The sequence below is a fragment of the Daucus carota genome, chromosome 1 (genome assembly GCF_001625215.2).
Source record: "Daucus carota subsp. sativus chromosome 1, DH1 v3.0, whole genome shotgun sequence".
NCBI classification, from domain to species: Eukaryota; Viridiplantae; Streptophyta; class Magnoliopsida; order Apiales; family Apiaceae; genus Daucus; species Daucus carota.
Window position 1 is genome coordinate 22,029,349 of NC_030381.2, and position 13,601 is coordinate 22,042,949.

The 13,601-nt window shown below is 34.1% G+C and overlaps 1 protein-coding gene across 1 annotated transcript; it reads right to left on the reverse strand.

Annotated features, from left to right (window-relative positions):
• Window positions 1–7,521: 7,521 nt before the first annotated feature.
• Window positions 7,522–8,916, reverse strand: LOC108212711 (pollen-specific leucine-rich repeat extensin-like protein 2). Its single transcript, XM_017384432.2, has one exon. The coding sequence runs from the start codon at window positions 8,608–8,610 to the stop codon at window positions 7,636–7,638; it is 975 nt and encodes a 324-aa protein (XP_017239921.1). The 5' UTR covers window positions 8,611–8,916; the 3' UTR covers window positions 7,522–7,635.
• Between the last annotated feature and the right edge of the window lie 4,685 nt (window positions 8,917–13,601).

Genomic DNA, 13,601 nt, shown 5'->3' on the forward strand with positions numbered 1-13,601 from the left:
ATAAACGAGTCAAATTCACATAATTTGGCAATTAAAACACGAAAATTTATGTATCACCAAAAATGAAAACTGTAATATATATATAAGTCAAATATTACAGGCGTTATATCTCGTATAAATTTGAACCAAAATTTAGGCCAAGAACTATTCCAAGATTGGAGATTGCCTAAACCTAATATAGTGAGTTACACCACAATCATTAATTCATTATGCAAGCATGAGATGCTTTGAACCTCCATTTTGAGATTGAGAAAGGCATATTACCATATATTTGGACTTACACTCCAATCATTCAGGTCCTCTCCTTTCCCAGAATCTTTATCACTCTCTACCCCCTCTCTCTACCTAAAACCTCTCCCTATCTCACTCTCTTCATACAAAAATGCTCATCAAAAACATGAATCTTAAAATTCGTCAGGACTCGATTAGGTTTTGGATTTCAATCTCAATTAGGGTTCAATCTCAATTTGCAGGTATATATCGATCTATCCCTCAATTTCTCTTTATATATTTGTGTATGTTTATATATATTTGTGTATATATATGATTTTGATTTTCGGTCGAATTTTTAAGCATGATTACGAAGAGCATGAGTTGATTTTGCAAGCAAAATACATAATCATTTCATTAAAATATTAAAATAAAATCGACCAATGTGTCCAAACCAATCAGGTTAAAACCGACCACCTTTGTTGGTTAGTTATAGGTATAAAACCGACCAGTTTTGTACTTAACCGACCATATTTGCCGATCGGTTTTACCCTGTTTTTTTGTAGACGTTAATTGAGATAAGAATAGAAAGAGTGAATATCCTAATATAATACTCTGCTACAATTCTCCCAAGCAGGCGTATTGTATAGAAGTATGAAGCATGAGTGCGCGATGCGGGGATATATACGTGGTTGGGGGTTACGGGAATTCGACAAAAAAAACTAAATGAGCATTCGGGTGCGGAGGGACACGGCAAAAAAAACAATTTTAAAATATATATTATATATTTAGATATATAGTTAATTTATTAGAACATGTTATATATTACGAATACCCGTTGCATAATACCGATCGTCTGATAAAACTCGACCGACTAATAAAATTATTAATATTTCGGTTTTATTAGACTAATATATAACATGTTCTAATAAACTTTTTTATCATCAATTATGTCAAAACATTTAAAAATTTGGTCAATATAATGGGTTTGTATTTCAATTAAATTTAAAATAAAGACGATAAAATTACAAATGTTCTAAATCACCCGTGTATGATACCGGTTATAAGCTAGTATATAACACTTACAAAAGTTGTTTACTAATATATTATGCATTTCTGAACAAATTAAATCAAGATGACAATATAAAAAAAAAACAAATCTAAACGGTAACATTTATAAAAAGAAACTAAAATAAAATACTAGTCGCGGAGTCCATATTATATACTTATATATCATAAGCGTAAGGGAGATAATTTGGTCGCATGGTTGTACGGTCCAAAAACTTATCATCCGTTGGATCGTATATTTAACAAATAAGCACCGTTAGATTAAACACAATTAAATTCTCTTCTATAAGGCAACTAATATCTACTTGCATGTTTATAATTTCTTTTCTGAATTCAAAACAAATTATGTCTTTCACGAGTTTATGACTTTTATTAATGCAAAATAAATATTTCATACCAATTTTATTTGTGGAATCATATAAATCGCACCGTCACAATTTTTGCATAATATATTTTAAAATTAATAAGTCGGATTTATGTGAGGGACGAATACAAAACTTTTCCTTAATCTAAAACAGATTCTACCTTCTTATTGCATGTTTATGATTCCTTTTCTTAATTCAAAACAAATTATATTTATCAATTTTAATCTAGAACTATATAAATTTTTAAAAAAAATATTTAAATCACATTATATAATTCTAATATAAAATACATTTATGAGTGATTGACACTTTGCACCCCTTATGTTTAGGCGATTTTTCGATTTGGTCTCAAACAATTTTTTTTGGCATAGAGTGCAGTTTAATCCCATTGTGGAACCTAATAAGCTAAGCAATGCATAAATATCTACTATTAATTCCAATAGTGGCTATTATAATAATTGCGATTTAAGACACTATTAGAACACGAGAACATACAACTAAACACATCTAGAACAACAAATGCAAACGCATGCTCAGTAAACATTTCTCATCGAACCTGGTCCCTAAGCCCGAACGATCTGCCTCTGTTGCATCCTTGGTTTCTTTTGTGTCTTTCTAAATTTCCGAACAATTTTACGAATCAGCCAAAGGTGCCTATCCATTACAATCTTTCCCATAACAAACCCAACAATAAGACCACTTCCAAGTCCTGCTATATGAATAACCAATCAGAAAGCTTGGCTAACAAGTGCGAGCATCCTGTGGAAAATATTTTTTTTTGAAAAAAAATATTTCAAAACACTCATGAAAAAAAATTAAAATTGTGGGGTGCAAAGTGAAAGTCTGAAATCTGTTAACTTTAACAGTCAATTAACGGAGATTGGTCAAAGGGGTGCAAAGCGAAGCGCTTTTCAAACTTCGGGGTGCATACTGCCAAAAAAAATTGTTTGAGACCAAATCGAAAAAGCGCCTAAACATAAGGGGTGCAAAGTGTCAATCACTCTACATTTATAAATATAATCTAATAGAAATTCGTGTCACATATTCTATTCAAAATATATCAAAATTTGATAGATAAACCTCCTGCCTTGCACGGGCTATAAGCATAAGCTAGTACTAGAAAAAGATACACAACTACGAACAGATAGCCAGCACGCCGAGGAGTATCAAACATTCAGACTACAGAAACTCAATAATAAGCGTATATACGTACAGTTAATGCCATGACAAAGGTATCCAACTTTTTCATAAAGTTTAAACTGTTCGAGTTGTCTTGTGTCTAGCTCGGATAGAGAGCAGGAAAGGGCAAGATGAGTAGTAGTACTCGTCATGTAATTGCTTGCCTGGCTCTTGTACTACCAGGCCATTCCACTGAGCACTGTGTGCCCTAGTGGTATTCCTTGTGGGCTGAGATTTTGTGATAAAAGGGACAATTAGATATCATTTCAACTAGCCAGCCTATAAATTGTCATGAGCCATCATTATGCTCAAAGAATGACACACCTCAAAAAGCCCTCTTGCTTTCCAAAAGCCCTAGGTCCCCAACCATGAGCTGCTTACTCTTTGTATTTTTTTTACTTTGCCTCTTAAATTCTCTTTGTTTAAGTACCCCTAAAACTTAAGCGACGAACTAGGGATTTTAAATATAGAAATAAAGACAAGACGAATAATGCGGGAAACTTGTGCACAGGTTTGCAGACCTAAACCTGTGTACAGAGTGCAGATTTTAGGTGCATGACTCAAGGAACTTGTGAATTATTTACAACCAACAACAATTTCTCATGACAGCTTGCTGATGAGAATACACGCATAGAGACTTTTCCTTTCCCATCAAGAAAATGATGAATTTGTTTTTAAGAGATACAAAATAATAATTCTCCCATCACTTCCACCTCCAACCGAGCCCATATATATTAAGCATCATTGCTAGTGTCATCATCATGAAACTTATATGGTGCAAAATTAAGTTACGGTTTTTCTATGGTGTGCCCATGAGCACACACTAAGCATCAAAATTTATGAGTTTGGATGGTTTCTATTGGCCTATCTTTTTCAATAATGGTGGACCCCCCTGCAATTACAACAACCACACCAATCAAATCCCTTCAATTCTATAAATGTTAGTGTTTAGCATGTGCCCATGGGCACACACTAGACAAACCCATTAAGTTATTATCAAAGTTCAAAAAAGTTGATGATCTATCAATCAATGACATGGAAAAGATGATTACCTTTAAGATAGAGATCCCAATCGAATAAAGTTTGCTACTTTGTAATCGTTCAAGGAACTCAGTATATTTCCCAATATCTTTTGTTCCCCATGGATTTTACTTAATTCACATAATCAAGCTTAAACATGTCACTTTGCATAGAGGTTATGGAAAAAGTGCCACACATTACAACCCAAATAGAAAGTGGCATTTTAATACAGGGAGTCCGATCGATCTCATGGTTTTACATCCAATTAAATTTTGGTTACGTAGTAGAATTAGTGGGAAAACAAAAATTTGAATTTAAAAATCAAGTCAAACCAGTGTATTATGGGAACGTTTGGCTAAACTTATTTTTCAATAAGGACATATTTCTCAAAAAAATGCATAAACTATATTTTTTTTTGAAATAAATCTTTATTTTTTTGTCAAATAACCAATATAAAATACTTTTTAAACATTTCTATCCAAAAAAATATAACTTTTAGAAAAAATAAGAACATGTTTTTCAAATTAAATTGTTGCCAAACAGGCACTGTACGTATTGCACAAACCAAAGAGCTATTCATATTCACTTTCAGGTTTAGTTTAAGCTTTAGCCGAGACGTAGTAAGCCATGTGAAACCGTTTTGCCTGGACAAAAGTACAGTAGATAGGGAATGGATAAAGCAGACATGAGAGACTAGTCTATACATGTAGTAAAAGCTAGCTCCATATGTTAAAGGGGAATAGCATTAATGGTGGATATCTTGGAAGTAAGAAATGTCAACGGAGTTGCTTTTTATACAATTAATGCACATACCATGGACCAAGCTTTTCTCTTCATCTCTTCTACGACTAGTTACTCTGATTATATAAATTCATTTCGCGCATTTAATATAGAGGATCGGAGATTTTCCATGTATACGCAATCGTTTGCCATGCAGCAACTAGTTTAGGGTTTTTCCATATGATTGGCTTAATTTCATTCAATTAGTGAAACATTAATTATGTATGAACACACATGGTTCTATAACGAAGAGAAAAAGGCATTCTATTTACCTAAAATTTGAGTTTTACAACACTTGCAATACTATATTTTAAAACACTATGATTACAATTCTGTTCTTCAAGATTTTTCTCGGTATGTTTACTTCCATCAAGGGTTACTAACAGTAGTATTTTGCTCAAATACATATATACAATAACAATATTGAAATTATAGTATTACAAATGTTATTATATAAAGTACAAAGTGCACATACACGACCAAGTACACTTTAATCCCTACCTATTTGTATTTTAACCCAACAAGAATATCAACACTACATGGAAGTACATGAACTAAGAAATATTTTAAAGAGCAGGATTGCAAGAATAAATTTTTGAACTATAATATTACAAGCGTTAGTAAATCTAAAGAATAGATGCATACAAAATGTATTTTTCTGAAAGTAATATGAAAAATGAAGATAAAAAGTAAACAATATGTTAAATAAGACAAGTTCAAGTTATGCTTAATCATGGTGGATATGAATAAATTTTATATTCATTTAAAATTTTAAGTCATGTGATAAATCAAAGAAAAAAATAAAAAAATCCTGTGATTCAGTCTGATAATTGATTCAGAGAGCACTATAAATAAATATAAGAACAAGAAAAAGTTGCGTGTTGTGCTATTGTTGTGCTATTGTTTTAGTTGTGATTGAATATTCAAAGTCACGATGTTAAAACTATACTCAGAGCATCTCCAGCGGAGTTTTAATATATTTCCTAAATATATAATAAAATATATATTTTTTAAGAGATTGTTATATTTTATTGAATGGGGAGTCCAACAATATCAACTTGTAAGTAGGAGAGAGAAACGAAGGAAGAGTGAGAAAAGGGATAGAAATGAATATTTTATTATTTAAAATAAAATGAGGAATGGTTCCACAATCTTTAAAAATGAGAAATGAATTGGGCATGTTAACTTTTTAAAGAATCGCTAAGACTCTCGGGGTGAGCCAAAGTCGAACCCGGGTGTCCCGGGACAACACCACCACTGGGCTATCCAATCCTACTCGCTTGAGATGCTGATAAAAGTTAAAATTAAAGCATTAGAATTTTAGAAGAGAGATTGCGGCGGCTAACGCTTCCTCAAATCTCGCCGCCAATCTCTGCGTATTTTCTCTGAATCTTTCTTTCCTTTTTTATCATTTCTCACATTTTCAAACTTTAAAATTTGAACTTAACTTATTTCTGCTTCTACAAGACCCTAGAGGATTTGATATCATCGATCATGTTCTGTATACATTGACTCTCATCAACATAACATCTCCGCTTTCATTTTTTATTATATAAATATTCATAGAACAACATCTTTGAGGGTCATGTTCACCTTAAAACCCTGATTAAAGAACTATTTCTAGTATTAGTTAATTTCTAAAGAACTGTATATGCAAAAAATGTCGTGTTTACATATTATATTTTTTAATTATTTTTAAACACACAACGATGCAAAAAATTAGATTTAGATACCGAAAATTTATATAAAATTTTGAGGCTCGCTAGCAGAACTTACTGTTTCTAAAATTTTATTGTAGGGATTGATTTTTTCTTGAGCCACATCTTTAATAATATTTTGACCCACATCTTTAATAATCTAAAATTTTGACCCACATCTTTAATAATATTAAGTAACGATCGGTTAAATAAGACATGTAACATTTTCTACAAAATTTATCAATGTACAAGACATTATACTCTCATAAGAGTGGCTATATATTGATTGACATTTCTTGAAAATGGTATATTATTATATTAAGTTCTTAAAAGTAAAATATTTTATTTTAATATGATACCGGATGATATGGAATTAATTCACTGCAAGTTTGGAAAATATAATCGACAATTTCATATCGGCTATAGTTTTTCTAAGGAGAATGATCCACTAATTCTTTCTAAATATTATTATCCATCCCACCAGATTTTTTACGCCAGTGACGGAAGGCTCGACACACATTTTAGGGCATCTGTTAAGTATAGTTACATAATTTATTTTTTAATAAAAATTCAATGTTTAAATTTTAATTTAAAAAATATATATTTAAAAATAAATTATGTAAGTATGCTTAACCAGAGTCTTAAAATACGTGTCGTACAATGTAAAGAATATTTTGTGATAATTTTTGTATAAAACAACCAGCTATATATTTATGAAAGGGAAACATGAGAAGCTACAGGAAATTAAAATAATTTACATTATACTAACTGTATTATAAACAGAAAATTACTCCATAACGGTGGCATAAAACAGCATTATCAGTACTACCACTAATTAAACACTGGTTATAAAAGTTATGGTTAAGATCTGATTACACAAACACTTTAACCACTTGATTGACAAAAATTCATCATTTCACTGTCTCCTTTATACTCCCTCCATCTCTAAATACTTTTTTTTTTGTACTTTTCACGTTTGTCAACACACACTCACTTTTGATCGTTAATATCTTTCATTTCGTAATAGCATTAAATATAAAAATTTCACCGTATTAAAATACTCGTGAATACGAATCTAACAAGATCACTCATGACTATATTTAGTTTTATAGATTAGATTTAAATTAGTAATTTGTCTCATGTTATGAACAGTACCGATATCCCATCCCAAACAGGAAAAGAAAAAAGAAACGGAGGGAGTATGCCGTAATCATTTCGTATTTCTTAATAATTCTTTGAAATGAGAGGTGAGTAATGATTAATCTGAAGAACATATCCACGGTTCCATTATAATTTTTTTTTTTTTTTTCTGCTAGTTATATCCACGGTTCCATTATTCCCTCAGACATACCTCTTGTAGCAGAACTCGACACATTGTCCGTTGCTCTTTTGCCGTCATGAAAATTTGTTGCCGAATAATTGATGTTTTGCTTTCCGTTCGTCGAATTCCGCACATAGTTGTTACCGTTTTCGGGTGAAATGAGGTCCGGTAATCCGGATACTTGTGCCGTATTCATTTGACCATAGCTGAAACCAAATTCTTCTAGGGCACCGACTCTGAGATTGGATTGTGAAGGTATTAAAAGTGAAAAATCATGTCCTTGCTTCGACGTAAATATCGATGAAGTGGATGATGAGGACTGGAGGAAATTAGAGTGATTAGGGTTTTGAAGTTGCTGATGTTTCAAAAACCCTAGTTCAGAAGTGCTAGGAAAAATAAGAGGAGATCGAGTATTGTAAGATGGAGTCTGAGTGATATTGATGCTGGATCTGATAGAGGAAGGTGGACTAAAGAGATCAAGCCTGCTTCGAGGGAATGTCGAGGATTGCGAAAAAGGAGGCGCTGGGATTCCGGTGAATTCTTGGACCATGGCTCTGAAATTTGAGGTGTCTGTGGTGAGAATAGTTGTGGGCGCGCGCCTGGATGCTCTTGATCTTTTCTTGGGGTTTCTTGTTACTTGTGTCAGCTTATGTTGGTCAATTTTTCGCGTCGAGGGCTGAGATGATGATGCAGGTAGTACTAGGGTTGGTTGATTTTGTTTGAAATGGTGTGGAGGGAATGAGAGGGTTTGGGATTGAGGGGCTAAATAAGGGTTGGTGAGTTGTTGGAGTTGAAGCTGTGGGGGTGGATTGAAAAAGTTGGAGGTATTAGTATGTGGATCATACATGGTTGGTGGTGGTGGAGATAGATGGTTATAGATGGGGTTAAAGGGTGAATTAGCGGCGGTGCGTGGATCGTAATCCTCCTCGCCACCGCTTGATTGCGTGCTTCCGCTGTTTCCAGAATCCATTAAAGGCTGTGTTTTATGAAAGAGGGGAGAGAGAGTGGGGGAGGGAGAGAGATTGGGGGAGCTTTGTATCTCCAAATTTGTATGAAAAACTGAGAGGCTTGTTTCACTTTAAAACATACTAAAAAGGGTTAGATTGGGTTTGATTTTGATGTCCACAAAGAACAGGGAGGAAGGAGAAAACAGAAAAGAAGAGGAAACCAATAATCTATAAATCTCTGATCTTCTTTTGGGAAGGGAGCGTGAGGCGGCTTCAGCTAATTAATGCTTGCCGCTCTAAAACTGTTTCTATCTTTCAAATATGAGAAGTGTGCAACTTTAACCCGAGAAGTGCTTGTTTATGTGATAAGTCAATAATTAATTTTTATATTAGAAGATGTTAGAAATTAATTTAAAATCAGAATTTAGTTTGAATAACCTTTTAGTAATTTAATTTTAGTAATTTTTATTTGATAGAAACTATCCACAAGTCATAAATTATACATAAATCAATTTTATTTTTATTATTATATTTTTAACAATTTAAAAATTATTAATAAGTCAATATTACCCAAACAGACATAATAATCTCCGAATTTATCACATTAAGAGGTTGTTTGCCTCAGGTATAATATCGAAGTTAAAATTCTATTTGAATTTAAACTGGAAAAATGTTTGTGTGTAATAAACCAGAAACCGATTTAGAGTTAAAAATAAACCAGATTTAAAACGAGAAGTTAGTTTTGGATACGTTTTTGGCCACATAATTTTTTTTGACAGAAGTTACTCATAGATTCTACCATAAACCACTATTTTTATAATTAAATTTTAAATGATTCATAAATCACTAATAAATCAAAATTACATTTTAACCTCCCAACTTATCATATTAAATTCATGACTCACAATTTAAACTTAGTCAAATGAAGACTGAATTAAGTCATATATCAATTTCGAACTCAGCTAAATTGGTTGCGGCGTTCCTACTTTATGCAAGGTCTATATTATTTCAACAATTATCTATTACACGTCCAGTTTTTTTTTTTGAAAAATTCGTACTTGCATTAAACACCATGCGGGTTAACCTCATGCCTCGAGGTTAACAACATGATGGGCGGGTGAAAAACAAAGCTGAAAAACAACATGATGGGCGGGTGAAAGCACACGAGGTGGTTAACCTCGAGGATGATCTTCAGGCCCTCGACACTATGCGGTACTACTTACTAGCTGCTAAAGTAAGACAACAAATAGAGATCGCATGCCTCGAGGCAGAAATAGGTAACGCCTCGCAGAAGTATCAAACTAGAGACAATGAGGAGGTCTCGTGGAGGTCGTCGGCCAACAGGGAATACTCCACCAGAGCTGACTCTGCAGGCTCCTAAAGCTCTCGTCATCGTAAGAAAAAAATAGCACACGGCGACAAGGAGGAGGAAGCGGAGGCCGGATCTAAACTCAAAACAACTCATGAGCTCATCAAAATTAAAAAGGAACTCGCTTAGTTAAGGGATCACATCAAATCGGCTTCTAGAAGCCTAGAAGTTCCAACTGAAAGCCCTCTCTCCGAGGAGATTGAAAACTCTAAGCTCCACAAACACCTCAAACTTCCATCTATAGGCCAGTTTGACGGGTCCATGGCCCCATCAGATTTCATCAATCAGTTCGATGGTAGAATGAGCTTCTTTGGACACTCAGAAACATCTCGATGCCGCTTCTTTTGTATTTGCTTCAGCAGCACAGCGCTAGTTTGGTTCGATAACCTACCTCCTTGCTCCATCGATTCCTGGAGCATCCTGAAAAGCAAGTTCCAAACCAGATTCTCAAGTAACAAAAGAGGAGAAAAAATCACCGCCTCTCTAATGACGGTATTGCCAGAGATCCTCGGAATCACTCATACTTCTTAGCTCATTTCAAAAACAAGGTGGCTGAAATACCTTACCTCATTGACGAATTAGCCATCAACTACCTGACAGCCGGGGTAGACAAGTCTCGCCACAGGGCAATATCAGAGGAGTTTTTTGAAAAAAAATCCTCGAACTCTCCAGGCTGCCATGGAAATTTTCGAGCATACACTTACAATACAAGAGGCCGTTGGGAGCATCCAGATTTCTCCGCCACACTCCAACCGCTGGGACGAGCACTCAGTTTCCGGTAGTAAGTAGGAACCAAGAAGGTCAGAGAGCTGAACATCCTAGGGAGGCGAAAAATCAGACTCTCAGCAAACTGCCTCAGCAGTCACAAAATACCCACGCGCCCCAACGGTCTAGAGGCTCATGGCCTCCTCGGCCTCCCATGGACGACATTATTTCTCTAATGAGTCCCTCATTATCACTCTCTTGAACTCGTTGCATCATATCTCTTTCAGATGACGTCCCATCACGTGATGTTGTAAAAAACCGTGAAAAGTAATCCACAATTATTCCTTGAATATTTGCAATTGTTTCTTTCCATTCACCATTAATGTTCTTGATACGATGCAACATATTATTTTTCCTTCTCATCGAGGCAAACTGGTGAAAGACACGTGTATGGCAATCCCCTTCACGCAGCCAGAAATTCTTAGCTCTTTGCTTCCAAAATATCTCCTACTTCTCCTAGTTGACATTGATTAGTCCATTCTTGGTTAAAGCTTTAGATTCTGATTACGAATAATCAGGTTGACCATACTGAAACTCACTAGCACTATATACTGAATCGGTAGCCAACTTGTGATCCCTCAAACAATTTGTATTTTATTCTTTACGGAGTCATGTACATATTAATGAACTTATTCCAATGATCTCGTGGTTGCTTCATTTTACTTCATCATCTGATTGTGTATGTACTTATTCTTCAAAATATATATATTGATTTCTATATCAAACTTACTTACAATTTCTTGTCTTGTGGTAATACTGAGTTATCATTAATTATTACAATCTATTCTATGTTACATTATACCTTATTGTTTTTTACTTTCACCATATATTTTTCTTGTAATGTTTTAGGCTTTGAGATAGATCGATATGAAAATAAATGTAAGACCGCAAACAAATTGAATTATGTAAATTATATGTTTACATGCTTAGAGATTGTGTTTTTGTTCATTTTACAAAAGACATGTAACTTTTCGAAATAGTATTTATAAGTTCTAATTTTGTACCTAAATTAACCTTATATATATATATATAGGGAAGTGCTCAAATACAAACTAAGTTAGTGTACAAACTACAAACTCAATATAAGCTCTTGGATGAATCTAATCCAATGGCCCCGCAGGGGCAACCACACACCAGTTAATATACACCCTGTCACACATGATCCGCAGATTCCCCTCCGTTTTTAATTTGAATTTTCTCGTTAATCGGTGAACTTTTTTTGAAATCCGACTTCACTGTATTTTTGTTCATCTCGCAACGATCAATTTCCATACCATATGTGCTATATTTCGATTTGATTTAGAGACTTTTTAATTTTAGTTTGTAGTTTGTACGTTAAGATGGTTTGTACCAGAGTAGCACCCTATATATATATATATATATATATATATATATATATATATATATATATAAAGCAAGTTCTTTGTAGACCACAAAAACACGGGAGTAACGGAGACCCACATCACAGCCATCTATTTAATATAATCCAACGGTGATCATATTTCTGTTTATTTAAAAAAGTATTTATTTATTAACACTACACACAAGAATACACTTGATATATACGGTACTAACGGCTTGTTAGGGACGGTTACTCATTTCGCTTAACTTATACTATGCAGTTATCGCAGTTTTTTGTGTTCTATCATCGTGCAACACCGCTCTGTTCTGTAATCATAGACCTCAGATTCTTCAACCATATTATATCGAAAAGACTTGTTTTGCTGCTAAATTCATTTTGGTGTATAGTTATCATGGTTAATGCTCGGGAGGCAGGTATGTAAATATTTCTTATCTCGATTTGTAGTGTCCATCAGATTTTATGTACATTTATTTGTTACAGTTTTGATTGTTTATCAGTACTCATTTTCAGTCCCTTTGTTCCGTTAGAGAGTTGATGTTGTTTCTTTAGCATATATTTGTTGTTTTTCTCTTGTTCGACTATATGTCTCAACCAGTATTATATTTGTCCTTCTAATTGTCTCAACCAGTTATATACATGTATTTTCTTTGTGGACACTAAAATTTTATGCAGATATGCTGCCCCATGTTGAGAGTTCTGATTCCGAAGATTTGATAGAGATCTCGCTGAATGAAGGTTCTGATTCAGATAGTTTTACAGATGATTCTACTGATGATAATAATGAAGAGTATACATGTAAAATAAGGTTAGACGGTATTAAGTACTAGACGCCTAAATGTGACGAAGAGCAGAAAACATAGTTATATCAACATTTACCGATTTTGGAACAAGCTTATCGATTCTATAGTGAAATATGGAAGGCTTTGTGGATTTGATGTGAAGAAATCAACCAAAAAAACTGACAGACGTGGCAATTTGTCTGCAAAGTATTATGATGCAGTCATGGAGGCAAACCTGATACAAAAAATTACACAAACTCATTCGACAATCCTGTCCAGGGACCACGTAAAAGGACAACTTCCAAAAGATGCGAGTGCAAAGCTCATATTATCATAAAACCTGCTGGTTTGAGAGGTTTTGTCCTAAGTGGTTTCGTGGAGGAACATAATCACCCTCTGGCAAAGGGAGCAGGGAGGATGTTTTTGCGATGTAATAGAAATCTGTCACTTGCTTATAAGAATTTTATAATGGATTGCTCCAGAGCCAACATAGGTCCCACACGTGCGCATAGTTTAGTGAAGGAGCTAGATGACTGGTTCTTTTGATGACATCGGTGCAACTTTTGATGATTTTAAAAAAATTTCCAGGGATATCAATAGGGGTGTAAATGAGCCGAGCCGAGCCGAACTCTAAAGTGCTCGTGTATCGTTTGTTAAAAAATTAGCGAACTCGAACTCGAGCTCGAGCTTGGATCGAGCCAAAAATACTGTTTGAGTATCGACTCGTTAAGGAATAAC

Excerpts from the sequence above, each read along its gene's own strand:
- LOC108212711 (XM_017384432.2), bottom strand. The coding sequence starts at position 8,610 with ATGGATTCTGGAAACAGCGGAAGCACGCAATCAAGCGGTGGCGAGGAG.